This window comes from Salvia splendens, chromosome 15 (genome assembly GCF_004379255.2).
Source record: "Salvia splendens isolate huo1 chromosome 15, SspV2, whole genome shotgun sequence".
NCBI lineage: Eukaryota > Viridiplantae > Streptophyta > Magnoliopsida > Lamiales > Lamiaceae > Salvia > Salvia splendens.
In genome coordinates, this window is record NC_056046.1 from 19,192,961 (window position 1) to 19,220,000 (window position 27,040).

At 39.5% G+C, this 27,040-nt stretch overlaps 1 protein-coding gene across 2 annotated transcripts; it reads left to right on the plus strand.

The window, feature by feature from the left end:
• Nucleotides 1-25,392: 25,392 nt before the first annotated feature.
• LOC121767545 (ethylene-responsive transcription factor ABR1-like) lies at nucleotides 25,393-26,911 on the plus strand. Of its 2 annotated transcripts, none has more exons than XM_042163833.1 (2): nucleotides 25,393-25,863; nucleotides 26,153-26,911. In XM_042163833.1, exon 2 carries the CDS (start codon nucleotides 26,178-26,180, stop codon nucleotides 26,682-26,684), a length of 507 nt encoding a protein of 168 aa, XP_042019767.1. In that variant the 5' UTR covers nucleotides 25,393-25,863; nucleotides 26,153-26,177; the 3' UTR covers nucleotides 26,685-26,911. The 2 variants fall into 2 exon arrangements, with proteins under 2 accessions (XP_042019767.1, XP_042019766.1); XM_042163832.1 differs by having other exon boundaries at nucleotides 25,394-25,863; nucleotides 26,167-26,911.
• The last annotated feature ends 129 nt before the right edge of the window (nucleotides 26,912-27,040 follow it).

Below are 27,040 nucleotides of genomic sequence, written 5' to 3' on the forward strand. Positions count from 1 at the left end.
AATTCCATGAAAAAAATGTTTCATCCTAGATTAGTTGATGTTTAATTGTTTATATTATTGGTATGAACATGAGATCGATTAAGAAATGCAGAAAAAATAACTTCTACTCAAGACATTAATTTCCTTTGTCATTGATTTTTCTGGGGTTATATGGAGTATGTACAAATGACATGATCTTCGGAACAATTGGTTTTGTGAATTGAGTTTTTACATTGATTATAAAAAATATTTTAAAACCTGGACATGCAAGTGAATAAATGAATATTGAAAATAATTAAAATTTAATGAATGTTAAATATAATTATATATACTGTACATAAATTATTAAAATCTATTTATTGGTTTATTGGAATGTATAACTAAACGTGAATTATTAGTTAGTGTAAATAAATTATCCTACTTCAGTACTTCGTGTCTCACTCGTACTTGATCTTCTTTAATTTTGATTTATTGTAATTAGTTTAATTTTATAAACGTAATTTGTATCATTTCTTAATGTTTATTAATCTTCCAATCAATAATTGATTATTATGACTAAATTTTTAATTAATTTCTTATAATCTAATTTTAAAAAATTCTAAAATAAAAATGTTATCATATAATGGAGCTAAATTTGTCCAATTCAAATAATATTTCAAAAGAGTAATTATATAAAATCATCAAATTTGCAATATGTTGATCTTTTTGGAACCTATTACATACATATAACCGAGCATTGAATTTAGTTTTTTCATTAATTAAATATTGTAAATATATAGTGTATTCTAGAAACTTCTAAACGCAACAGTATAGAACATGAAAAACCATAAAATGTATTATTGACTTTGTGGTCGACAGACAGTTTGTTTGTTATTTTCCAAAAATCGTCAATTGTGGGGTAAACCCTACCATGATCTACTATGGTACCAAAATTTGTATTCCTATCTAATTAGTTGACAATTTGGATTTGGCCATCTTGCAAGAAATCAACCAAAGCTAATAATAGCTTATGGCAACCTAGTACTGATATTGAATGGCTACGAATAATTAAGATTGAGAGTGATGTACTATTGTGGGGTGAATAGTATGATTGATTGGCACTATACAAATCTTGAACTTTCATTCAACAAAGTGTGCTTAGTGTTTTCGGTTATATATCAATAATTTTATTATACTTAAATACTCCAAGGAGAAAATATAGTAATATATATATATATATATATCCAATTTTAGCAATATATACATCTTAGCATTTTGTTTATTTTTGAATACATGATGCTTTTCCTTAACAAAATCAAGGTGCAAAAGTCTTCTCAATCAACTAGCCAACTGAAAATGAAGTACTTGTATGATTGTAAGACCAAGTCAATAAAATGAACCCATTGTTTTGATTGTATTTTGGCATTGACAGTCAAATTGCCATTTTATACATTCTTTCTTATTTTAATTTGGTGCCACTACCCCACTTGCTCATTCAATTGTTAATGTCAATATTTTAAATTCAAATACCGTCAACTAACAATTTATTAAAGATTTGTGGCTCTAAACCCTAATTAGAAAGATTTTTGTATAAGAAAGGGCGATTTGATTTGGTGAAAGTTTAAAATATCAAACAAGTTGCAATGTAGCATGGGGAGAAGGAAAGTCTACTTGTGTATATACCTACATCCCATGCTTGCCCAACATATAGATTAAAAATAAAGTCAATTATTGTTTTGGGTTTTTAGTTAAATGTCAAACAATTTGAAGGAAGATTAATCCATTTTGCGTAAAAAGCCAGCGTTTTGAACTAGCTTTCATGTAAATGGTTTTGAACTTTGAACAATTTTTGAAAATCACTTTAATTTCTAAAATTCTCAACTAGCTTTGTTCCTTTTTAGGGCAATCCCTTCATTTATGGCGAATTATATTCCTCGTGGTTTTGGGTATTCAATTTTGACTTTGACAACCAAATTTTTATCCATTAAAATGATTAAATAATCTACAAAGTGTGTGTTTGATGTTACACAGGAATTATGTGGGTCCTAAGTGCATCCATAACGGTAATAGGTCAGTCATAGGCTAGCCACAAACTTCTCCTGCCAAATCATCAGTACTAAAAACTTTTCCTGCCACATCATCAGGACAAGCAACTGGACAAGCAATAGGCTAGCAATAGGCTAGCCACAATAAACAAAATTATAAAAAGCAAATAATGAACAATCACACAAAATACGAAATTAAATTTACGACACATATACGTGAAAATTCAATAATAATAGTAAAATTAAAAAAGTACATTAATTAAAAAAAATTACATTAATTTAAAAAAAAACCCTCTTCCACACACGAGCCCCTGCCTCCGCCTCACTCCTCGTGGCCGTCGTCGCCGCCTTTGTCGCCGCTATCCGGGACCCCCAAATCTGCGGCATCTGAGCCAGCGTCTGAGCCCCCTAACTGTGCCGAGGCGGCATCCAAATCGACCCACATACTCTCGAGCATTGAGTCAACAAACCTCTTCTCCACGGGGTCAGTTGCCGCCCTCCATTCAGCTAAGATCTTGTGCATCTGAGCCCGCGTTTGTTGACGCGCGAAGAAGGCGAGCTCGGTTGGCGACTTGCCAACAGGGGGGATGCCGACTGGACCTCCTGGGACCCCAGGGCGACCCCCCTCGCTACCCGTTGCGCCCGCCTTTGACCAACTGGGCGAGTGCGGCGAGTAAACGATGGAGGGGACGGGAACTCCTGAACATCCTAGGGGAGGTCGTGGGAACCGCCGCTGCTGCCGCTGTAATCACCGGCATAGTTCAGTCGCTGCTTCTTCGTCCAGCCAGCATCGACACCTGCCCGAAACTTCTCGGAGTCCATCAGCACCTCATAGCAGTTCCAGTAGGTGAACTCCTTGTAAAGCCCGGGTACGGGGAAGGCTTTCTCCGCTATCCTCTTGCAGTCCTCGTCAGTTTGGCCACTAGTCTACATGCGGAGAGCGTTGGTGTACAAGCCCGAAAATCGGGAGACCGCAGCCCTGATTCGGTCCCACCACTTCCGGCACTCCTCCCCGCTGTGTAGCCTCCCCTCCGAGCAAAATGCCTTGTAGGCTGCTGATTTTAGCCCACAAGTTGACGATCCTCTGATTGTTCAAATGGAGGGGATCATCGCAAACACTCACCCAAGCCTTGGACAGCGCGACGTTCTCTGCATCCGTCCACTTCCTCCGTGCCGGGCTGTCGTCATCAGCCGACTGCGATGACTCGCCGACCACCCTTTTGCCCTTCCCCTTGCCCTTCTTCTTCTTTGGTGCGCCCCAACCCCGCCCTGCTCTCCCCTTTTGAATGGGAGTGTCCGCATCCTCGAGATCTATCCCCAACTCCTCTAAGGAGAAAGTGTCACACCCAGTGAACTGCGTCTCCAATGAGGTCGATGTGTGCGAAGAAGCAGTAAAAAAATCAAGACTGGGGTGATAGACATTGCCCCCCCGGCGTCTCCTGCATCTCGGGCTGCCACCCCGGCATCATCTGCATCCCGGGTTGCATCCCCGGTACCCCCTGTCAGCCTTGCATCACTGCCATCCTGGCATACTACCCCCGGCTGCCATCCCGAGCATCTTCTGCTGCCAAGGGTACATGTTGTAGTACCAGGCCATCGGACCCCATCCACCTCCCACGGGTACCGTGGGAGTTTGAGACCCGATCGTCACTAGAGTAGACTCGTTAATGTTCTCCATTTTGCTTTATTGCTCTTGTACAAAAAGTAAGTGAGAGAGAAAACTCGTTAAAACAAGCGGTGCGAATGAAAATGACGTGCAAATCGTGTATATATAGTGTTTCGAAAAATTAAAAAATATAATAATTGAGCTGGTCGATCGCTCGCCGATCGGGAGCCTGCAATGGCGGTCAGCCGACCGGCGAGCGGATCGGCCAGTGCCCAAAAATCGGCGTCGGGTCGCTGATTTTTTCGCCGAAATGGCGCTCGCCGGTTCCAATGGTTCGGCGAGCGGACCGGCCAGCGCCGGGAATCGGCTAGCCTGTCCGCTCGCCGCCATTGGAGATGCTCTTACTATTTCAAAAATTTGTACACTTATGGGCTGGCTGGTCCGCTCGCCGCCATTAGAGATGCTCTTACTATTTTAAAAATTGAACACTTATTTCAAAAGTTATAGTCCTCCTCTATAATTTAATGAAACATATAATCCTTAAACTTACAAAGTTTCAAGGGGAAAAAGTTACTAGGAGTGCTTCTCAACTGAAAATCAATGATCTACCATAGAGGATTATACTTTTCAATTCAAAACTATCGAATCAATCAACTACATAGGTAATACTTTCATTAATAAAAGCATTAGCTTTTGACTACAAGTTATGGTATTAAGACAATTAAGAGTCTTACTCTATTCGTCCTTATACATGTGAGATATTTCTTTTGGACTCGGATTTTTAGAAGTGAAAAAGAATTAGAGGAAAAGTAAAAAAGAGGAGAAAATAAGAAAGAGATAAAGTGTTGTTTTTGCCATGAAAGAAAATGTCTCACTTATAGTGGGACGACCTAAAAAGGAATATGTCTCACTTGTAATGAGACGGAGGGAGTATAAATTGTTAGAAATATTGGGAAGAAATTCCCAAGCCGTGTACAGGCGGTACTCTAACTATTACAATCGAAAGAAAACTTGCAACAAAAGAGGAATGAAAATTACAACGGAAATAAAGCAAACAAAATTTATAAGTCGAGTCGAGGAAAGCCCTCTTTCCGCAAGACAAATTACGCCCCGGCTAGTGCTCACGGAATGGCGTATTGCCCCCAAAGATAAAACGACTTCCTCCTAGCATGTAGAAGCGCCTCAAACCCGCTAGGCACCGGCGAACTTAATGGAGTTCCGAGAATCGAGTTAGACAATGCTCCTAAGATGCACACTATGATGTAGATAACTAGAGAGAGAAGTGAGAATGCATGTTTTTGGTCTATCATCTCTCTACAACTCCATGCCTTTTATAGGCATCAAATGTGGACATGGAAGGTCATGGAATTAACCACCATAAACCACAAAATTAACACAATGGAGATTGAAAGACCAAAGGACAAGAAAGTGAAAGGTTTGAAACCTTTCAAATGTCATGGAATTAACCACCATAAACCATAAAATTAACACAGTGGAGGTTGAAAGACCAAAGGACAAGAAAGTGAAAGGTTTGAAACCTTTCAAATGTCACACGTTTCCAACATAAATAGGGGCGGATCTATTCATTCCTTAGGAGGGGCATTTGCCCCACCTCATATTTTCTCCTCTATATAAATATTGCCTATCATATAATTTATTTCATTTAATTTTTCAGTAAATGCCCCTCTTCCAAGTTTTTAAATTTTCTTCATAGATAATTATTTGCCCCGTCCCAACAAATTTCTGGCTCCGCCCCTGACTATAAACTAAAACTCAATTTTAAGTACTAAGTAATAAATTATACTACTCCCCTAGTACTATCGGAAGGAAGACATATATCTTTTGAATATCTATTAGTAACTTTTACTACTAGTATTTTATCCAAGCATTTATAGCTTAGAACAATTCATACTAATATTAAGAGCTGACAATTTTTAATACGACACGAAACTCAGCATAAACACACCTGAAATTAATACACTTGAGTCAAAATTTATTAGATTTGGGTCATTATCTGACTATCCGTCCGGACTGAGTTTAGTTAACCAATTTAAAAATAATAATAATATTTTATTCTTTAAAAAAATTTAAACTTTAATTTCATTAGTTAAGTTCACATAAATCAAGTTTTGATCGTGTAGTCAAATTTAATTGTGTAACATTAGGTTTTAATCATGTAAATCAATTTCATATTGTTATCGTGGCGTGTAAATCTAAATTATATTGTGTTATTAACATATTTGTGTCGTGTGTAGATCATATTCGGATTTAAAAGTAGTAGATCGGGGTTCGTGTTTTAGTTGAAATTTTTCTTGAAAGGACATATATGGGTTAAAGCTTTATTAATTTGATTATTATTCGATTGACTTGATAAATACCCAATTCACGTGGTTTACCAGCCCTAATAGGCCAATATCATTGATAAGATAACTCACTGAAGAGAGAATTTTTGCACGTGTGTCGTGTGCACGTGTTTCCCCTTTCAACAAGATTTATAATTTTCCCACTAATGCAACAAATATTACAAAGTATAAGCGGCAAGAGCGGGGCCGAACCACAGAGACTAGGGACCTACTCGAGATTGTTTCTATGACACAATCGGAAAAATAATCGGCTGCTGCCACGAAACGAGAGGGTTGAATTTTAACTACTAGACCTGGGAAATTAAACCTAATCTATTCTAACTACTGGGTCCAGAGAATGGAAATTGCTTGAAATATAAATGCATGCATGATTCGAAACTGAATTTAACTTTGGAACATTCTCCGAATTTCCTAGGTCAAGCAAATAAGTTTCCTAAAACTGCCACACAGCAGAGCGTAAGAAAAGCAACAGAACAGATTTCCCTAAATAGATACTGACAAGAAAGCTGCAACTAACAAACTAAAGCAGATCTGATTCTAACTACCATCAAACTTCATCTTCTTCATGAATCCAACGGGAAATACAGAACAAAACAGAGCATTAAACACCATGAAAATAGAGCAATCTCAGATCTAAATTCAAACATTAAATTAAAGCCTAAACTAACAGATCTACACTAATGGGTATAGCATAAAGCGGAATAAACACAGATTAACCTTGCATGCATCACCTAAACTAACAAATCTCAGAAATCGAACACGTGAACAACTAGATCTCAACCTCTAAACTACTGGAAATCATGTAAACATCATGGATCTAAACATCTAAGCCACCAATTGCGAAAAGTATCTAAGAAACATGAGTAAATAGCATCATCAACATGAAAATAAATACCAAAGCTTCATAAAACCAGAAATAGGTCAAGATCCAAAGGCGGAGTCGTCAATTCCTCCGATGAAACTCGAGATCTAACTACATCATCTCAAAAGCGGTAAAGAAAGCAAGGATCCAACGTCGGAATCGTTAATTCCACCGTTGAAACCATTGAACTAAGCTAAGAAATCAGCAACTAAACTGAACTAAGCTAAGAAAGCGGTGGCGTTAAGCGCCTATGAGAGTTTCCTACCTAAACTACGAGAATGGTAGCGTTAAGCGCTACCGAGAACTTCCTACCTAACTACCATAGCGTTAAGCGCTCCTTTCTTCATTCATGTTGGTCCTTTTATATATGGAGGCTTCAAGCTCGAATCCCTAGGGTATGCTCTTCATGATTTGACATTTGTACCCTTAAAATAGGATCTTTTAAATCTGCTCCTTTCTTCACTTTTTCTGCTTCATTTACCCCGCCCCGCGTAATTTGTGTGCGTTCCTGGGTCCGGCAGATTTTTCACACACCTGTTCTCCTGATAATTCTCCTTGACCTAGCAGATTTTTGACACTTTTTACTCCTTTTCTGCTCATTTTGCATCTGCTCGGTCAATTTGCAGCATCTGCTTTACCCAACAAATCTCTGCACACTTAATCTCAAATTTGCGAATTATCTCCCAAAAAAAAGCATGTAATATCACCAAAAACCAATGCATGAAACGAGCCTTATCAAATTGCTCACACTTAAACCATGCTTGTCCTCAAGCATGAAAGACAAGAAAAAGAAATAAGGCAAGTTTCAATGCATGGTTATCAACCGACCGACTCTAAAACGGGAAATAAAAGACTCCTAGAACTAGACGCAAAAAGGACTTGGACAAAGAAAACAGACACGAACACACATACAAAGACAAAACACATTAACGCATAAAATGGTATTTTTCCTAGCAGTCATCCCCACAAGTTAAGGTCAATCCAAGCATCTACAGCCTCAGATTCTTCCCCCTCCCTTCTTCTATCTAGTCAAGGTGTTAGTTCGTCAAGATAGCCTTAAATTTTACCTCCTGTTGGATTCACTCGATCACTCATTCCTCACCAGGGATGTTAGGATCATTCACTCTTCAGTCATTGCCACACCACTGATGCTTCGGGTTATGAGAGTTTCTCCTTCCTAGAGCTTTTTCCTTTCTTCCCCGGGTCAGGTTATTATTGCTTCATGCCCTTAGATTTTCCCTGGACTTCGTCCAGCTTATACCTCCGAATTTTATTTTATTTTTCCCCTGGACTTCGTCCAGCTTATACCTCCTTTTCCTGGACTTCGTCCAGCTTATACCTCATTTTCCTTTGTTTTTTTGGGCTTCGTCCAGCTTATACCTCCGAATTTTAAATTATTTTTCCCCTATTTTCTCCTTTTGACTCTTCTCCCTACACATCCAGTGGCGGCCCACTTTTGTATATGTTAGCTCAAAGTGTTTAGACTCATAACTCACTTATATAGTGGGGCTTCACAGTTAGTTTAAATTAAGGCTTTTCTATCGTTCTTACTTCATCCAACTGACTTTGATTTATTAAGAGAAAAAGATTCACAAATTGACATGTATTCTCTCTTCAATTACTTTCCCTAAGGGGCTTTTGCTATTTATTATACCAGTTATGCATACACAAACACAGAACCTAAAAAAAACTACAGACTCTTAGACCTAACAGATTATTTACATGCTTGACACTAACTACTCTCCCCCTCCCACTTCATTCATGTTTGTCCCCAAGCAATCCCAATGAGGTGGAAAACGAGGAAGTTAGTGGCGACAACAAAACAGAGATCACAGACACAAAGAAAACACAAACTTCTCACACTTAGACCAAGAATTGGGCTAAGTGGGAGAAGACACAAACATCAACTAACAGAACGTATATACACAACAATCTTCTCACACTTAGGCCAAGCAATGGGCTAAGTGGGAGAAGATATACACAGAAAACACAAATAACAAACACATGCTATATTAACAAAAACTTCTCATACTTAGACCAAGAATTGAGCTAAGTGGGAGAAGGCACACAAAACATACATATATACAGACACAACGAAGCATGCACGATAACAGAAACACAACATGCATAGCAGACATCTTTAAAAAAACTGAAAAATAAAAATTACTTGGTCATTTGGGGTGGTTCAATTTTGCTTCTGGCTCCTTTTGGAGTCAGCCTTCTTGGGGGTGCTGGTGGTGCTTGCCTTCTTGGTCCTCTTGTTGGTCATGGGGGTTGCATCTTCTTTGGGGATTCCTTTCTCTCTTGTTGGTACATCAACATCGACAGTTCTGGAGTTTGTAGAGCAGATTTGGCCACCCCCTGCTGGGCGGAATCCTCTGTTTCCCCTGTTTCTGACTTGCCATTCTGCTGGGTCAGGTAGTCGTCTTCCTTATTTCCTGAATTGGGAGCTTCATCATTGGAATTCCTTGGAGGTCCCTTGTACTCTCTCCTGACCTACGAAACTAAAACTTGAAATTCTTAAGCAAACTGGTCAAGTGGATGTAAGATCCAAATGATTTTTTTTTCATTTATAAACTTCTTTCCCAGATTTACTTAGAATTTCAAAAATATTTTTGGGATTAAATTTTTTTCTTTGTTTGGATTTTAATAAGAAATTTCAGAAAAAACATATTCACACTATGTACAACTTTTGCTAAAGTATTCTTGGGAGTATACTAGTTCAGTCCAAAAAATTTCAAATTGCTTCCTATCTACCTGACCCAGCAGATTCCCGAAGAGTACTTAGCAAACTGACCCGCTAGGCAATAAAAAGGTGCATGCGTAGTGGAGTTTCTTCCATTACGCGTAACTCCGAATTATCCCTATTTTTTTTTCAAAATAAATTTTTTTAAACAAACTTAATTAGAAAACGGGATTTAAAAAAAACTAAAAATCTTTTTGCAATTTTCTAATAATTTCTTTTTTAATTTTTTAACTTTTTATTTTTTTTAATTTTTTTAATGTTTTTGGATTTTTTCTTAGAAAACTATTTACAAGAATTAAAAGTCGACTAAAAGTATTTACAAAATGATCTTCTAAAGTATCCAATGATCATATATGCAACCATTAATCATAAAATTGAAAGAACAAGAAAACTCCCTGGCCCCATAGGCATTCTTTCAGCCACATGTAATCGGAGAGCTTTCCTTCTCCACTTCAGCCTTGATTTTTTTCAACATTGGAAAACACATTGGATAAGAAGTCATGCCTGGACAAAAGAAACGATCAAAAACAGAAAATTAAAGAAAGCCGAAAGCTATTTACCGTGTCATAGAAACAAAATCAAGTCGATAACGCCATAGTCCCTGGCAATGGCGCCATTTGAAGAGAGGATTTTTGCACGTGTGCACGTGTTCCCCCTTTCAACAAGATTTATAATTTTCCCACTAATGCAACGAATATTACAAAGTATAAGCGGCAAGGGCGGGATCGAACCACAGAGGCTAGGGACCTACTCGAGATTGTTTCTACGACACAATCTGAAAAGTGATCGGCTGCTGCCACGCAACGAGAGGGTTGAATTTTAACTACTAGACCTGGGAAATTAAACCTAATCTATTCTATCTACTGGGTCCAGAGAATGGAAATTGCTTGAAATATAAATGCATGCATGATTCGAAACTGAATTTAACTTTAGAACATTCTCCGAATTTCCTGGGTCAAGCAAATAAGTTTCCTAAAACAGCCAGACAGCAGAGCGTAAGAAAAGTAACAGAACAGATTTCCCTAAATAGCTACTGACAAGAAAGCTGCAACTAACAAACTAAAGCAGATCTGATTCTAACTACCAGCAAACTTCATCTTCTTCATGAATCCAACGGGAAATACAGAACAAAACAGAGCATTAAACACCATGAAAGCAGAGCAATCTCAGATCTAAATTTAAACATGACACTAAAGCCTAAACTTACAGATCTACACTACTGGGTCTAGCAGAAAGCGGAATAAACTAGGGGTGGCACGGTACGGTATACCGCACTCAATTTTGAAAAATGTCACTTCATGGTACCCAAGGGAATCGTCCTGGGGCATGTAGTCTCAGAGAAGGGCATACAGGTGGACCCAGCAAAGGTCGATGTGATTTCGAAATTACCTTACCCTACGAATCAGAAAGAAGTTAGGGGATTCCTAGGGCATGCAGGGTTTTACAGAAGATTCATAATAGATTTCGCAAAGATTGCTCAGCCGCTCACCCATCTGTTGCATAATGATGTTGATTTTGTTTTCAATGAGGAGTGCAAGGAAGCTTTTCAGCTATTGAAGGATAAACTAGTCTCTGCTCCTATCATTAGAGCGCCCGACTGGAGTCTACCGTTTGAAATAATGTGTGACGCAAGTGATTACGCAGTAGGGGCAGTGCTAGGTCAAAGAATTGATGGGAAAAGCTATGTGATTTTTTATGCTTCGAAAACACTCAATCAAGCTCAGAAAAACTATGACACCACAGAGAAGGAAATGTTGGCGGTCGTGTATTCCTTTGAAAAGTTCCGACCATACTTACTGGGGTCGAGGGTGATAGTGTTCACTGATCATGCAGCTATTAAGTACTTACTGGCGAAGAAAGAATCCAAGCCAAGGTTAATCCGTTGGGTGCTACTCTTGCAAGAATTTGATTGGGAAGTCAGAGACAAGAAGGAGACAGAAAATAAAGTGGCAGACCACTTGAGTAGAATTTTCCAGGGAGAGACAGACGAAGCAATACCTGATGCATTCCCTGAGGAACATCTGTACTACACAGGGAAATTTCCTAGACCTATCAGCTGGGAAACGGTCATGGTGATAACAGGTCCAGGGGATTCTGAAAAGGGGAAGTGCCAACTGAACGCCGAACCTTGGTTCGCAGACCTAGCAAAGTACTTGGTCACTGGAGAAGTACCTAGTTCTCAAGAAAGCACCCGGGCCCAGAAGATGAAACTGAAAAGCGAAGCCAAGTACTATTTCTGGGACGACCCGTATTTATGGAGAATGGGAGCCAACTAAGTAATAAGGAGGTGCATTCCAGATTGGGAAGAGAGGGATGTGCTGAATCATTGTCATGCCCTAGCTTGTGGAGGTCACTTTGGACCAAAGAAAACTGCGAGGAAGGTGTTAGATAGTGGCTTCTATTGGCCTACGCTACACAATGATGCCTTCGAATTCTGCCAAAACTGTGAAAGATGCCAGCAGACGGGAGGAATTTAGAAGAGAGATGAAATGCCGCAATTCCCAGTGATTGTCTGCGAGATTTTCGACATTTGGGGAATGGATTTCGTGGGACCATTTCCATCTTCATATGGGAACACTTATATTCTTGTGGTTGTAGATTACGTTTCGAAATGGATAGAAGCAAAGGCTACCACTTCATGTGAAGCCAAAGAAGTGGCCAAGTTCCCTAGAACCAACATCTTCAACAAATACGGGGTGCCGCGAGCAATAATTTCTGACCAAGGGACGCACTTCCGTAACAGGACAATAGAAGCTCTAATGAGGAAATACGGGGTCCACCACAGGCTTTCTACCCCGTATCATCCTCATTCTAATGGACAGGCCGAGATTTCCTATAGGAATGTCACCCTACAGGTTGGTTTTTGGCAAGATGTGCTATCTGCCCGTAGGAGTGGAGCACAGAGCATACTGGGCGGTCAAGGAAATTAATATGCGACCCCAGTCTTGTGAGGAAGAGCAAAAATTGCAACTTCAAGAGTTGGAAGAGTTGAGACTAGAGTCATATGAGTCCGCAATGTGGTACAAAGAAAAGACAAGGCTCTGGCACGACAAAAACCTCCGGGTCAAGGAACTCCAAGTAGAGCAGAGAGTGCTCCTTTTCCAATATAGGCTCAAGCTGATGCCCGGGAAGCTAAAGTCCAAATGGGTCGGGCCATACACTATTGTTGGCCTTCGAGCAAACGGAGTTGTGGAAATTCAGGGCAGTACTTCAAACTCTACCCTTTTCCTTGTGAATGGTCATCGGGTAAAAGTTTTTAGGGATAATTCTGAGTTGTGCGTAGTGGAGGAAATGCCACTACGCGCACTCTCTGTTATCGCCTAATCGGTCTGATGAGTAAGTGCTTTCGATGAATTCCTGGGTCAGGTAAATGGAAATGCATTTTCAACCTATACACTGAACCAGAGGATCTCGAAGAGCACTCGTTTGAATGTGTAAATAGTTTAATTGTTTTCCTAAAAATAAAAAATTACCAAACAAAGAAAAAATTCTAATCTTCCAAAAATATTTTCGGAACGCCAGATTTCTTTAGGGAAATTGCTTTGTCACCTTTGAATCCTTAACCTAGGAGTCCGACATTTCATTTTTGTTGTTTTTGCCTAAGTGTTGTATTGCGAGAATGGAGCGTTTACATGCGGCAGTTTTAGTTTGGGAGGGAAGTGGTACAATTCGAATTTTAAAGTCACACTTTATGGGAAGGCGTACGGTTGTTGACCTCATGCCTGCAACCGCCTGCAACCGTACCCATTTCTATCTACTACCTATTTTCCTTTCTTATTCTTTATTTCTCAAACCAAACTCTCTCTCACTCTAAAAAAATCCCCAAACTTCTCTCTCGCAATACCCACATTTCTTTAACCCTAATCGGAATTTTCTTCCAAGTTTTTCAGTGATTTTCAGATTCAAGCCATGGAAAACAAATCGGAAGCCGGGAAACCTACCACATCTGCCGACGCCGGTGCGGCAGCGTTTATGTCAGACTTAATGCAGAAGATCGGCGGTCCTGCAGAGGCGATGAAAGCCTTCGCCATGTTTACAGCAATGATGGGACAAACCAAACCGTCCGCCGTAACAACCGCATCAACAACCACACCACCACCACCATCACCCACTATTCCCGAAGGTTCGGCGACTCGGCACGACGTTTTGCAAACAATAACAGGTCCGACCACCAGCGGGACGGACGGGGCGGAAGGTGAAGAAATAAAGGGTGAGGCGGATCTGGCGGCTGGGTTCGAGTGTTTAGCGATCACAGACCAAGGTCAGCGTTTGTGGTTGAGGGGGAAACCCCTGTTGTTTCTGCTGGGTTATCTGAGGGGGAAACCCCGTTTAATGTTGTCAGTCTTGGTAAGGGGGAAACCCCTGCTGTTCCTGTTAAAGTTTTGGAGGGGGAAACCCCTGATGTTACTATTGGTGTGTCTGAGGGGAAACCCCTCTTGAAAATTTGGAGGGGGAACCCCTGTTCTTGATAGTAATGCTGGTAAGGGGGAAACCCCGGTAAGAATTGTGGGCGGTGAAGCCCAGGAGGAGAAACAGTTGGTGGAGGGGGAAACCCCTATTTACATTGAGGGAGCAACCCCTGAATTGTCTGAGGAGGCGGTGACCCCCGTTACTGAAGAAACCCCGGAACCCGTCGATGGGGAGGTGAATCTAGTGGTAGATCTGACAGATGTCCCGGAAGAGACGGTTTCGTCGGTAGACAAACGGGAAATTAGGCGGCAGGCCCGGCGAAGCCTGTTGGACGAGATTGATGATACAACCCAACCTACGGGAACAGAGAAGGCAGACTCTCCTGGACCCAGCGACGAGGAGGAGCGCCGCCAGGCGGCAGAGAGGAAAAGGAAGGGTAAACATACAACTACTTCCATGGTCAAGAAGTCGAAGAAGGCCGCTGGGGGCAAGTCTGATGAAGCCTCACTTCCTCCACCCGCAAAAGTACCGTACAAGGAAGACCTCCCAAACCCTGCCCGGTCCAGTGAATCTGAAGAAGTCGAAATAGAAGAGCCTGAGGGGGAGTTAAATTTTGAGCCCGCGGAAGTCTGGATCACTAAAGGGCTGCTAGACGCAATGAGGAAGTTCGAGGATCCCAAGCGGGCGGCGACTTACAAGGAACGGTGTAGCACGGGGTAAGCTTGCAAAGTCTGGAAAACGTTATGATCCTGAGGAGTTGAATGAGATAGATTGTGATGAGGATTTCCGGCAATATATCGAGGCCATCGAGTTCGACTGGCTGTTAAGGCATAGCATTACGGAAGTGCCAACGGCCCTGGCACGTGAGTTTTTCTCTACCTTCCGACTAAAGTCCACCACAGATTTGGATGCAGATTCGATCACTTTCCGTCTATTTACTGAAGAACACGAGATGAGTATCCGCGAATGGTCTCTCCAAATGGGATTGTTCACTCGTGCGGAGGATAACGAGGGGATTTGGAACGATCGGATGGTACGAGCACCGAAATTCACTCCTGATTTCAAACCACAATCTGCGTGGGAGTTCATCACCCATCCGAAGGTGGGACAGTTCAAAACAAGCTACTCGAAAGGGTTTCACATTGGGAATCACGTACTTCGTTTTGCTCAGACCTTTATCAGTTACAATCTTATGGGTACTGCCAACTCCGCCTTGACTACGGCGGGTCTCTACTTCACATGGTGCATGGCCAATGGAGTCAAGTGCACCTAGGCTACTGGTTAGCCCAGGCGTGTCATCAAATGGCCGCCAATGCTTCCAGACATATGTACACTTATCACCTCTTAGGGGCTTACTTACAACGCAACACGATAATGAAGATCGCCAAATCTACCCCCGAGGTAGATATGTGTGAGCCCCCGGAGGTTTTTAACGTGGAATATTTCTTCAACGAAGGATTGTTGTACATGTCTGGAAAGGATGTGTGCTTTTACGAAGTCGGCAGATTGGAGTCCCAGGTCAAGCAGGAGCAGGACGTTATTGAGTCGAAAGCTAGCGTTGAGTTTGGAGAGATGAAAACGGAAGTGAGTGTTATGCGCAAGGAATTAGGTGCAGTTAGAAAAGAAGTAGCAGAGATAAGGACGGAGCTAGGTGGAATTAGGGATGAGATGCAGGCCCTCAAGGGGCGCATCACTATCTTGGTGGGAAAGTCGTCTACACAGAACGATCGGATGGCGGAAGCCGTCAACCTGATGATGATGATGACAAAATGGCTGAAGGAGAAATTTCACGAGCCACAAATGAATTTTCCTACTGGACCTAGCAGTGTGCCTAAGCTGCCAGGGCCAGGAAGTTCAACTCCCCAACATCCCCCACCATCGTCTAAGCCCTTGACAGCCCCGTCTGCATCAAAGACCGTTTCAGTTAAGCAGACCGTGTCTAGACCAAGTGAGAAGGAGTCAGATAAGCAGGAGTCGCAGGCGAGGAAGAAGGCAAAAGTAACCCGCTCTTACATTCCACCGCAGGGGAGCCAAACCCCGAAATAAACCCTCCTTGACCAAGTAACTTTACTCTCAGTTTTTCTTTCTTTTATTTTCTTTCTTTCTTATGTGTGTTTATTTGTTGTTTTGTTTTGTGTTGTGTTTTTTTTTCTTCCGGCATGCTCTGTCCATATTTGCTTGCGTTTATAATTGTCCTCTCCCACTTAGCCCAATCTTTGGTCTAAGTGTGAGAAGTTTGTGTTCTTTTGACGCATGATTTGGTTTTTGTTCTGTTGGAATTTCTCCCACTTAGCCCGATGTTCGGTCTAAGTGTGAGAAGTTTGTGTTGTTTATGAGTGTTGTTTATTTTGTTTTGTGTTTGTTTGCATGTTTTGTGTTGTTCATACTTCCATGTTTCCCCCCTTCACTAGGATAGCTTGAGGACAAGCTTGAGTGAAGTGGAATGGGGAGGAAGTCAGTGCAGTATGTGTTTTTTGTGTTTAGGAGTCTCTAGGTCTAGTGTTTTTGTGTACCGCATGAGCAAGTGGATATAATAAGGCAAGATCCCTTTAGTAAGAGCAATTGAAGATAGGATGCATGTCAACTTTGATACCTTTTTCCCTTAATAAGCTGAATGCGGTCTGAATGAAGTAAGGACGATAGAAGATGCCTTAGATAACCTAGTTGTGAAGTCTCACTTTAAGAGTGAGTTATAAGCCTATACATTGAGAGCTGACTTGTAAAAAAATGGGGGGGGCTGCCACTTGATGCTTAGGGAGTAGAGTATGAAAGAGAAAAAGAAAAAAATGGGTTTCGGAGGTATAACCTGGACGAAGTCCAGGAATGGAGGTATAAGCTGGACGAAGTCCAGGGAAAAAATACTAATAATCGGAGGCATAAGCTGGACGAAGTCCAGAGGAAAATATAAAAAGGGGGATAAAAGAGAAAATAATACCTAAGGGCAGGAAGCAATAGTAACCTGACCCAGGAGTTAACAAGGGATGAGATTGTAGAAAGGAGAAACTCTCATAACCCGACGCATCAGTGGTATAACTTTGACTTAAGAGTGATTCGATCCTAACATCCCTGATGAGGAATGAGTTATCGAGTGAATCCAACAAGTGGGAAGTCAATAGGCTATCTTGACGAACTGACAGACCGACTAGGTAGAAGAAGGAAAAGGGGAGAATTTGAAGACTGTAGACGAATCAGATTGACCTTAAGCATGTGGGGGCGACTGCCTAAAAGTTGAAGCTGGTTCATGCCTTTGTATTTTTCTTCGTGTTTTTCTTTGTGAGTCTGTTTTATGTCTAGGTCTAGGAGTTTTTGTTTTTTTTTAGAGTTGGTCATAGGATAACCATGCATTGAAATTCGCCTTATTCCTTTTTTCTTGTCTTTATACTTGAGGACAAGTATGGTTTAAGTGTGAGCAGTTTGATAAGGCTAATTTCATGCATAGGTTATAGGGTAAAATTCTTGTATTTGCGGGGTCTAACACATGTTTTAAACCAGGTATGTAGAATATTTTCGCCAGACCCAGAAAAATAAAAGGACATTTGCATGGTCCAAGGAAACTGGCGAATAAGTGAGTAATTTGAAGAAAAATTACAAGACGGAGGAAATCAAGGAACTGAAGTGTAGAATGGAGATTTCTACGAAGGCTTCTAGAAGATTATGTCTGCACCTATATAAAGAAGAAAGCAAGCAATCAGAGGGGACCTTCTCCGTGGAGGCCTTATGACCAGATTGTAGCTCTAGCTCACTACTTCTACATACTTTAGGGTTTTATCGGGAAATTGTGGGGGATTCTCGGGTTTACTTTGCTAGTTAGTAATTGGGTAACACCGTCCTTGCAGAGGGCGAAGAAACAATTTAATCGTTTTCATTTTACTTTACAGTCGTGAATTTCACCGAGCTTCGCCGTTCGAAGCTCGGCCCTGTTTGTTGTTGCATTTCTGTTGTTTATGAAGTTTTTGTTTTCCGTATTTTGAGTTGTTGATTAATTTCGATCATGGATGCCATTTATTTTGAGTTTGATGATGCTGCGGAATTGGATGTTTGATTTTTGTGTTGATCGGAACAGATCGTTCGAATCAGAAGTTATGGAGTTGATTTTGGTTGTCGTTGGATTCGGAATGCTTGGATCCGGAGTGGATTAAGCATCCGGCGGTTGGATCTGAAACAGGGTGATCGGAGTTGATGCCTAGCTTTCGTGTTTTCGTTTCATTCCGTCTAGTTTATGTAGATATATGTTATTTCAGGCTAGTCGCAAGTTTCCGACGTCCGAATTTTTATATCCTGTTCGAATCTGGGTACGTGCTCTGTTTTCTTCATGTTCGTGTTTAATTCAGTCGATGAAATGCATGTTGTTGTTAGTTAAAACTTTAGTTAGTTAATTGCAGCTTTTTCTTCCATACTTGTTATTTCTGGAATATGGTCCCCGCTGTTACTCGCTTTCTGTTTGGTTATATTAGGGAGTTGTTTGCTCAGTCCAGGAAGTCAGTTGGTTATTTTGATGTTCGTTGCAAGTGTGACGTTTACAGTTTCTAGGCTTAGTGTTTGATTCTGTGCCTAGGTCTAATAGTAGTTAACCTCAACCCAATTTGCGTGGCAGCAGCCGCTTTCTAAACCAAAGTCTTTAGATGCTTTCTTACGAGTCCATTTGTGGGATCGACCCCTGCTTCTCTATACTAGTCTATAGTATAACGGGTTGATGGATCTTTGAAACACGAGCTTTGTGTGTCCAACGAATGAGTCTTCTATATTCCCTTGAGTTCCTAGACCTAGTGATTTATTGGATTCATTGGAGTTAGTAGCTCGACCTAGAACATTAGACCGCACACACATCGCCTCGATGAACCTTCAGAATTATTCTGTTGGTAAGATTATATCTCATTGTTAAATATACATTACATTATACTCCTTTCGTTACATTTTTCTATTTTGGTATGTCCCACAGTAAGAATCACACTTCATTTTTTTTACTATGAATGGTAAGTAGGTCCCACAGTCCACTAACTCACTTCACTCACATTTTATTAATAAAACCAATATAAAAAATGGTCTTATATTCCACTAACTTTTTCAATCCACTATTATTTACATTTCTTAAAATTCGTGCCCATAATAATAATGACTCCTATTGTGGGACAGATGGAGTATTACATTTAGTTTATAAAATAAAATTTTACAACTTAATTCTAGATGAATAATCTTATGATGATTAGTTACAATCACCGCTTCCAACTTAAACAAATTCACAACTTAATCCTATATACATAATCATAATAATAAGTCTTAGATTTTTAATATAGAAACATTCAGGTTTAGGAAACGTTTTCCTATCTCATACCAACTTTGTGTTAAAGCTTAGTATTTCAAACATAATTTTAAAAAATGTGGTGAGTATAATTTTTTTTAGAAAAAAATGAAAGCGCGTTTTAGAGTTAGGTTTGACTGGAGTCAACGTTGACCAAAAAGTTGATGGGATTGAGATAATGATAAATTCTCAACACCGTCATCGTGTACGACTGAAATACGTCCACGTCATCCAAAGGTGTAGGCAATCTTGCCACACCGAATTAATTGCCACCGCAATCTACTAGCTATTGTCAAACATAGCACAGGTCCACTAGTTGTCAACATTATTCTTATTCTCACAAAATTTAATCCTCGGACCTATAAAAATAGACCATATTTTCTTTTACATCTATCTCATATAAATAGTCTATATCGATTTAAAGTAACCTTTTACTTATCATTTTATAGCTCTCACCTTCTACCATACAATTTCAACTATTTTTTCTCCTTCTTTCTTATTTTACCAATTATATACCAAAATACGTGTCTAACCCAAATGGCTTAATTCTATTGGACAGAAGGGAGTATAATTATATTTGTTTCTATTACGATTGAAAAAAAGAAAGAAATAGTACTCTCTCTATCCCGCAATAAGAGTTCTATTTAGTTATGATCAAGTTTTAAAAAATAAAAGGAAAAGTGGATTAAATAAGTTAGTTGATAAGGCTCATTTCATGCATCGGTTTAAGGGTAAAATGTATGCTACTTGATCGGTTTATCGCGCAAAACAAGTGTTAAATGTGCAGAAATGCCACTTGACCAAGGCAACAAGGCCGAACTGATCAAGCAAGTACAAAAGGCGATAAAAGGCCAAGAATCAGAGGAGTTGATCAGGGGGAAGTGATCAAGCAGTTAGGCGGGGACCGCTGGCTTCTAGAAGAAGAACACGTGAGGAAATGAGCTGGATATGGCGCACCATTCTGTTATCAAGGACGACGTTCTAGAAGGGGACACGTGCTAGCTTATGAGACGCAAGGACGGTGCTGAGTCAGGAATCTGTTACTCAAAAGCGTCGTCATTCTAGAAGAAAGGCACGTAGCAATCAGTGAGTCGCTCATTCTCAGCATGAGCGAATATTCCTTGTCAAGATCGTTATCCAGCTGGAGGCCGAATCGAGCTTATAAATAGAGGGTGTGCCACCACAAGAAACGGATCCGATACTTTACTTTCCGTCTAGTTTAGCTTAGCTTAGTTATCTAGTTTAGTTCAGCTCTCTAGTTTAGTTTAGTTCAGTTCTATAGCTTAGTTTAGCTCTCCAGATAGCTTAGTTAAAAGGGCGACCGAAGGGAGCGTTGCAGAATACTTGTTTTCTGTTAGCGTTATCTTAAGTTTCCCGCTGAGATTCTTCTCAGTTTTTACCGCTTTCTTAGTTTCCGAAGTGTTAGCTTAGTTTAAATTTCACGATGTACTCAGTTTAGTTTAATCAAAGTTATTTTCGTTTTCATCCTCGCATTTACTTTTTCGCTGTTACCTGCAATTCACTTGATCCAGTAGTTAAAGTTCCGTTGATTAAGCTAGCTAGTTTAATTCTTCCTAGAGTAAAAACAGTAGTTAAAACTCCCAAGTTAAAGCGTGGCAGCAGCCAACCCCCCTGTTCACTACTCACACACTCGACACACCAACTTCTCTGTGGGATCGACCCCGAACTTGTTGCTTTACTGTTAAAGTTGTGCAAAATTGGGAGTTTACAAATTACTTTGGTAAGGAAGGAAGAGCGGGAGCAAGACTGCAGTGATTAAGTGGCAACGACATTTGCTAACTGATCTGACCGGTTCGGTTATCATTCCATATAACTTGATCCGCATTCTAATCGCGTTTTCGTCTCTTTCCACGCTCCTTCCATTAGTGAAATATGAGTCTCACTTATATATATATATATACATATACTCCATCCGTCCCACAAGAATATGCACTCTTTCATTTTTAGTCCATCCCACAAGAATATGCATTTTCTAATTTTAGAAACTATTTTCTCTCTAATAAGGTGGGACTCATTCCCCATTAAGATTCGTGTTGAACTCAAAGTGCATATTCTTTGAGGACGGAGGAAGTATTAATTTTATAAATAAAATGTGAGTGGAATAAGTTGGTGGAATGTAGAGTCTACTTAATATTTATGGTAAAAATAAAATAGGAATCTTATTGTGGGATGGATCAAAATGGTAAAACAAGACTTACGGTAGGACGGAGGAAGAGATAGCTTGGTAGATTATACACACTGATTTCACTAATTTGTTGACTAAATTGACGGGTAAAGAAAATTTTGGAATTAGAATTTTCATCTCGCTCTATACAACTAAGAAGGAATGAAGCTCTATATATTTGATATTGTTTTCTCATCTCTTATTAAACATTTCATCAGACAACGACCTAAAACATGGAGTAATAGATTTCGCTCCGACACTCTCCACCAACGTTCAACGCTAATATCTTTTGAACCAATTTTTAAAAAAATTGCTCTCTCAAAATTCTATCTTTCGGCTATAATAATCCACGTAAGAAACGATCCATAATCGGTCAATCGGGTCCTCCTCCATGGGAGGGCGCTGAAAGTCTGACTTGTCGCGGCGTCCTCCCACGTGAGTGTGGCGGGAAGCACCGTCTAGAAAAGTGTAGGGGCGGTGACCCCCCCCCCCACATTGATTTCCCGTTGCTATGGAAGCGGGACATGAGTAAACCGATGAAAGCACCAGTTGTTAAGGGTGTTTCCCTTAACAAGCACCGGCGGCGAGTTCGCTCGGCGGTGGAGATAAATTTCCGGCGACCAACAGGCTCGGCGGACGATTGCAGAATTTCTGTGCGCGGGAGTCGCTCCCGTCGGGCAGATAACTCGGCGATTGATAGAATACTCCGGCGTCCAATTAGGATCGGCGGAGGGAATACAAAATTAGGATTGGAAAACACACGTTATCTTTGGGGGAGAAAATATTTCATTAATTGATTGAATAAAATGATAACAAGCTCTCCTATTTATAATATTAGAATACTACTAACCTAACTTATTGAATAAGAAAACAAAGATATGGGAAAGATACGGTAAATCAAAATATAACTAAATAATTGGAATATCCTATGATATAGGATCGTATCACAATGAAAACATAAACGGAACATTCAGATTCTGATTGAACGAAAAACTATGCGTTGAGTAAATTAGTAATTTGCATATGTGGTGAATTTATAAAACAATTGCATCATTTGTTGTTGAAATATCGTTTCTCAATCCAAATATAAATAATTCATAGAAATTTGAAGGGTTGAGATGGATACGAAACTATCATAGAGTCAGCAATAGAGCTAACATGGATTGTCAAGCTAAATAATGGAATTTCATGATGACACTCGTTACTATTTCATTCGTCCCATAAAGATATGTGTACTTTCTATTTTCGTTCGTCCCATAAAAATATAGACATTTTCATTTATGGAAAGTTTATCCAAATTTATCACCCATATACATCAAGTTATATAATTTATACCACCATTAGAACATTAATATAATGAGGGTCCTATTGTCCACTAATACTATTTTAACTACTCTTTAAACTGTTTAAAATATAAAAAGTTAATGTATATTAATGAAAAATAAATTGTGATAAAATGTTATAAATGGAGGAAGGAAGTACAAACTTAATTGCAAAGGATGATTCCGGTGAAATGATGCAAGTAGGCTATTTAACTGAAAAGTTTATTAGAGGCATAGATTTCATAGTTGACCCTAATAAAAGTAAACCGTTAAACCTTTTGTAGATATTAGGGTATCCAGATAGGGGCGGCCCGCCGGCCGCCCCCTTCCCGCCGCCGGCCCGCCGAGCTATAGAGGAGCGAGAGGCCGCCCCGAGCCGGACACCATTTCCGGGGCGGAACGCCCATCGGCGAGTTTAATGCAAGGACGCGCCGGTCCCGAACCTCCGGGGCGATAGGCGCGCCGGCCTATAGTGGGGCGACAGTCGGCGCGCCGACCGCCCCTTGAATTTTTATTTTTATTTTTTAATTTTTGACATTTTTTGAGAGAGGAGGGGAGAAGGAAGAAGGAAGAAGGAAGAAGGGAGGAATTTTTTTTAATACATTTTTTTTGTTATTATTGATTTAATTGGTTATAAAATTTCGGGACTATTGGAAGTGTCCGCCTATAGTGGCGGAAACTTTTTTTTTTGTGCGGAAAAAAAACTGGGGCCGTGGACAAATAAGAGGGCGAGGCTATTGGAGACCTCTGCCTTATAGTGGATAGTCTTAGTCCAACTTCTTTTTATGCCAGTAGATTTATTTAATTAGTTGGTTAAGCAACATTATTATTAATTTAAATATATTGCCGTGCAAGTCTGAGACATAATCTACGTGGCAACATGCAAGAGTTACTTATGATAATTCAGTTTAAGAAAATATATTTATTTAAAAGTAAATTGAGCATATATACATATAGGACTGTGGCTCATATAGATCATGTTCATTCTGAATAATCAGCAAGCATGCATGGGAATATTGAAAAAAATAATCACTAAAAGAATATTTTGATTTTGAAACAAACAATAATGATTCAATTTTGACTATCTATATTTGCATGGTTGAGAAACAAACTTCGTAATAGTATATTAACTTTAAGCAAACAACCATTAATTAATGTTTATTAGGTTTCTAATTTTGACTCCAAAAATCGTATTCAATGGTATTGGCATCTTGAATGTTTGAATGGTCTTATCGGCATTGAACTAGTAAATGTAAAATGTCTAAACATAGCATATAAAATGTCTAAGCATAGCATATCATGTATAAGTAATAAACTTAGATGCAATAATTCCGTTAAAATCATAAGAGTAATAAAAACATACATTTGGTTAAAATAAAAGGCATAATAACTAGAAAATTTATTTTGATCAACTCTAAAATACTGAAATGAAATTAGTAAATAAATTATATTCAAAATGTATATACTCCATATAAAAATATATTTGTCTTAATACTCCTCTCGTTCCGCATTAACATAATCATATTTTGTAGGCCATTCCAACATAATGAAATCGCTTTTATTTTTAACAAAAGTAACATATTTATTAATATATCTATTTTTTAATTTACCTACTAAAAAGAAACATCTCGGTTAATAAAATAGGATGAAGTAACATATTAAGAAGCCATACGCTCTATAATTCATTAATTAATCCATCCAACAACCAATTGCATTAAGATTAAAAAAAAATATGAGTGAAATAAGTTAATGGAATTTGAGACCTACTTATCATTTGTAAAAGTGAAATATGACTGTTATTATGAAATGGACCGAAATAGCAAAATATGACCATCATGCTAAGACGGAGAGAGTAATTGAAATATCCTCACAAATCACAGTCACATCATTGCCAAAGTCAGACGGCGGTGGAGATGTCGGCTCCGCCCAGCTCCGCCGACAGAATAAATTTGTTTTTATCGAAACCGTGTATTGGGCAGAGATGAATAGTTCCTATTCACAGATTCCCCCTAACTTGTTATCAAATGTGAATTCCCACCTCACCCTTGACCGGCCACCTTTTTTTTCCTCTTTTAATAATAATTTCTCTGACTTATTATCTTTATTTTTAAACACATAAATAGGAGACTCCGTACTAGTATAGTCTCATTCTATTTTACATTAATCCACAAAAATTAAAATTAGGCAATAACTTACTTACTCACTTTTTTATTTTTCTCTTTTCTCTTTCTCCTACTTTGCTCACATTGTCTTTTTTTATATCATAATTTATTGAATTTGCATTCAAACTTGTATCCTCCATTAATATGACTATGTTTAATGCACGGATAGTAATTCATTAGCTTTGAACTGTACTTTTCTTTCGGAATGGGCTCATGACTCAGATAAATAGTAATACTATATTCGTTATATATTAATTGAGTCATTTTTCTATTCTGTAAAGTTTATAGATAATTGAGTTATTTTTATTTTTATAAAAAGTATCTTTTATTTTATTTTCTCTTACCACTATTTTTAAAAAGAAATATTTAAATACAAGCCAAGAGTCCCTTTTCTGGCCGACTTATTGATTTGACGGCGTTAATTCAACCCCCAATCGATCTTTCTTATAAATAGTGGTCTGCGCAATAACCTCTGTTAAATGGACTGATTATTCGTCCTCTTTTTTCAAAAACAAAAATACTACTAGTAGTATTCTAATATTTGATTATTCTTGTTGTATTCATATATATACATATACATGATTGAGAGATTGAGGAATTTGGGAATAATTTGAAGGTGGCGAATTCAAGCAAAAGTGGGGGCGAAAATAGGGAGGATTTATTTGACGATGGAATGATTAACAATGCGTTGGATTCGCTGTTGATATCTTCTGGGTTTAGCAGAGAGACAGAGATGTCAGCCATGGTTGCTGCCCTCTCTCACGTCGTAGCCGGTGGTGGCACCGAGGTGCCACCAGACGCCGGCGGTGCATGCAAGAGGGCACGTGACGATGCCGAGCCCTCCGAATCTCTCGCTAGATTTTGCAGAGGATATACTGATTTTCCTCTCAGAACTTCTAATTCAGGTAATTATTTGCTTCTTTACCTTGTACATACCATTTTTGGATTATTCTTTATCAATTATTTCCCGGGCTATTCGAGTCGGCTCATAAAAACATTTTTTTGAGATCAATGGAACAGTATCTACTCGGTATATAATTTTGAATTTTGAACTAGTATAAGTTTTCCCTCCATATCAGTATATTCTATTTTTATAATTGTAGTAATTAAATTTACAATACAGATTTATAAGCTTACAAATTCTATGAATTGCACATTAAAATTTTTATTAAATATTTTTTAGTACTATTTTAGTAATATTTTTACAGGAGAAGCAAGCATGAACGCATCATCAGGCACAGCAGCAAGCGCAATCTACAGCTACACTCCGACAAATAGAAATTCACAAGAAAATGCATCCTCGTCGACGAGAAGATACAGAGGCGTGCGGCAGCGGCCGTGGGGGAAATGGGCCGCGGAGATTCGCGACCCATTCAAGGCGGCCCGGGTCTGGCTCGGCACCTTCGACTCGGCCGAGGACGCAGCCCAGGCCTATGATGAGGCCGCGCTCCACTTCCGTGGAAGCAAGGCCAAGCTCAACTTCCCCGAAAACGTCAGCCTCGTCCACGCCGAGCCACCGGCGAGGATCGCCGCCGTCTCCACTGCGGCCGACCCCATTGTTCACACCGAGAATCATCAGAGTGTGAGTCTTGGTGCTGGATTCTTGACGCCGCCGGCATTTTCTGCTGGGTTTCAGTCTTTTTCCGTGGCGGATGGAAGCCAGAGCAGCGGTGGTGGTGTACCTGAATTTTCTTGGGATTCCGGCAACCGCTCTTCGTCTGGTTGAGATATTTTTGGGTTTTTATTCCTTTTTGGTTTTGTTCTATAGCTAGTGAGATTGGATTTACGACAAGAATGATTTCTTCATAATAATTCTGTATTTCCAAATGTATTACGTCAACCACAGAAACAGTATACTCCTTTTCTTGTAACGAAGGTGATCTATTTTTCTTAGTTTGTATCAACGAGGATGACAAATTTTAAAAATGAAAACTGCTATCTCTATTTTATTTATTCTCCCACTTTATTCTCACTACACAAGATTCATAAATGTTAGAAGATATTGCATAGAATTAGGAATTGATATGGGAGTATATTTCGCCCAAGATAGTAGATTAATTAAATGTAAATTAGTTTTACCAT

Bases quoted from the DNA above. Each gene is read 5' to 3' on its own strand.
- LOC121767545 (XM_042163832.1), top strand. From the start codon at position 25,632: ATGATTAACAATGCGTTGGATTCGCTGTTGATATCTTCTGGGTTTAGC. The intron at 25,864-26,166 runs GTAATTATTTGC...ATATTTTTACAG, and splicing joins TCTCAGAACTTCTAATTCAG to GAGAAGCAAGCATGAACGCA.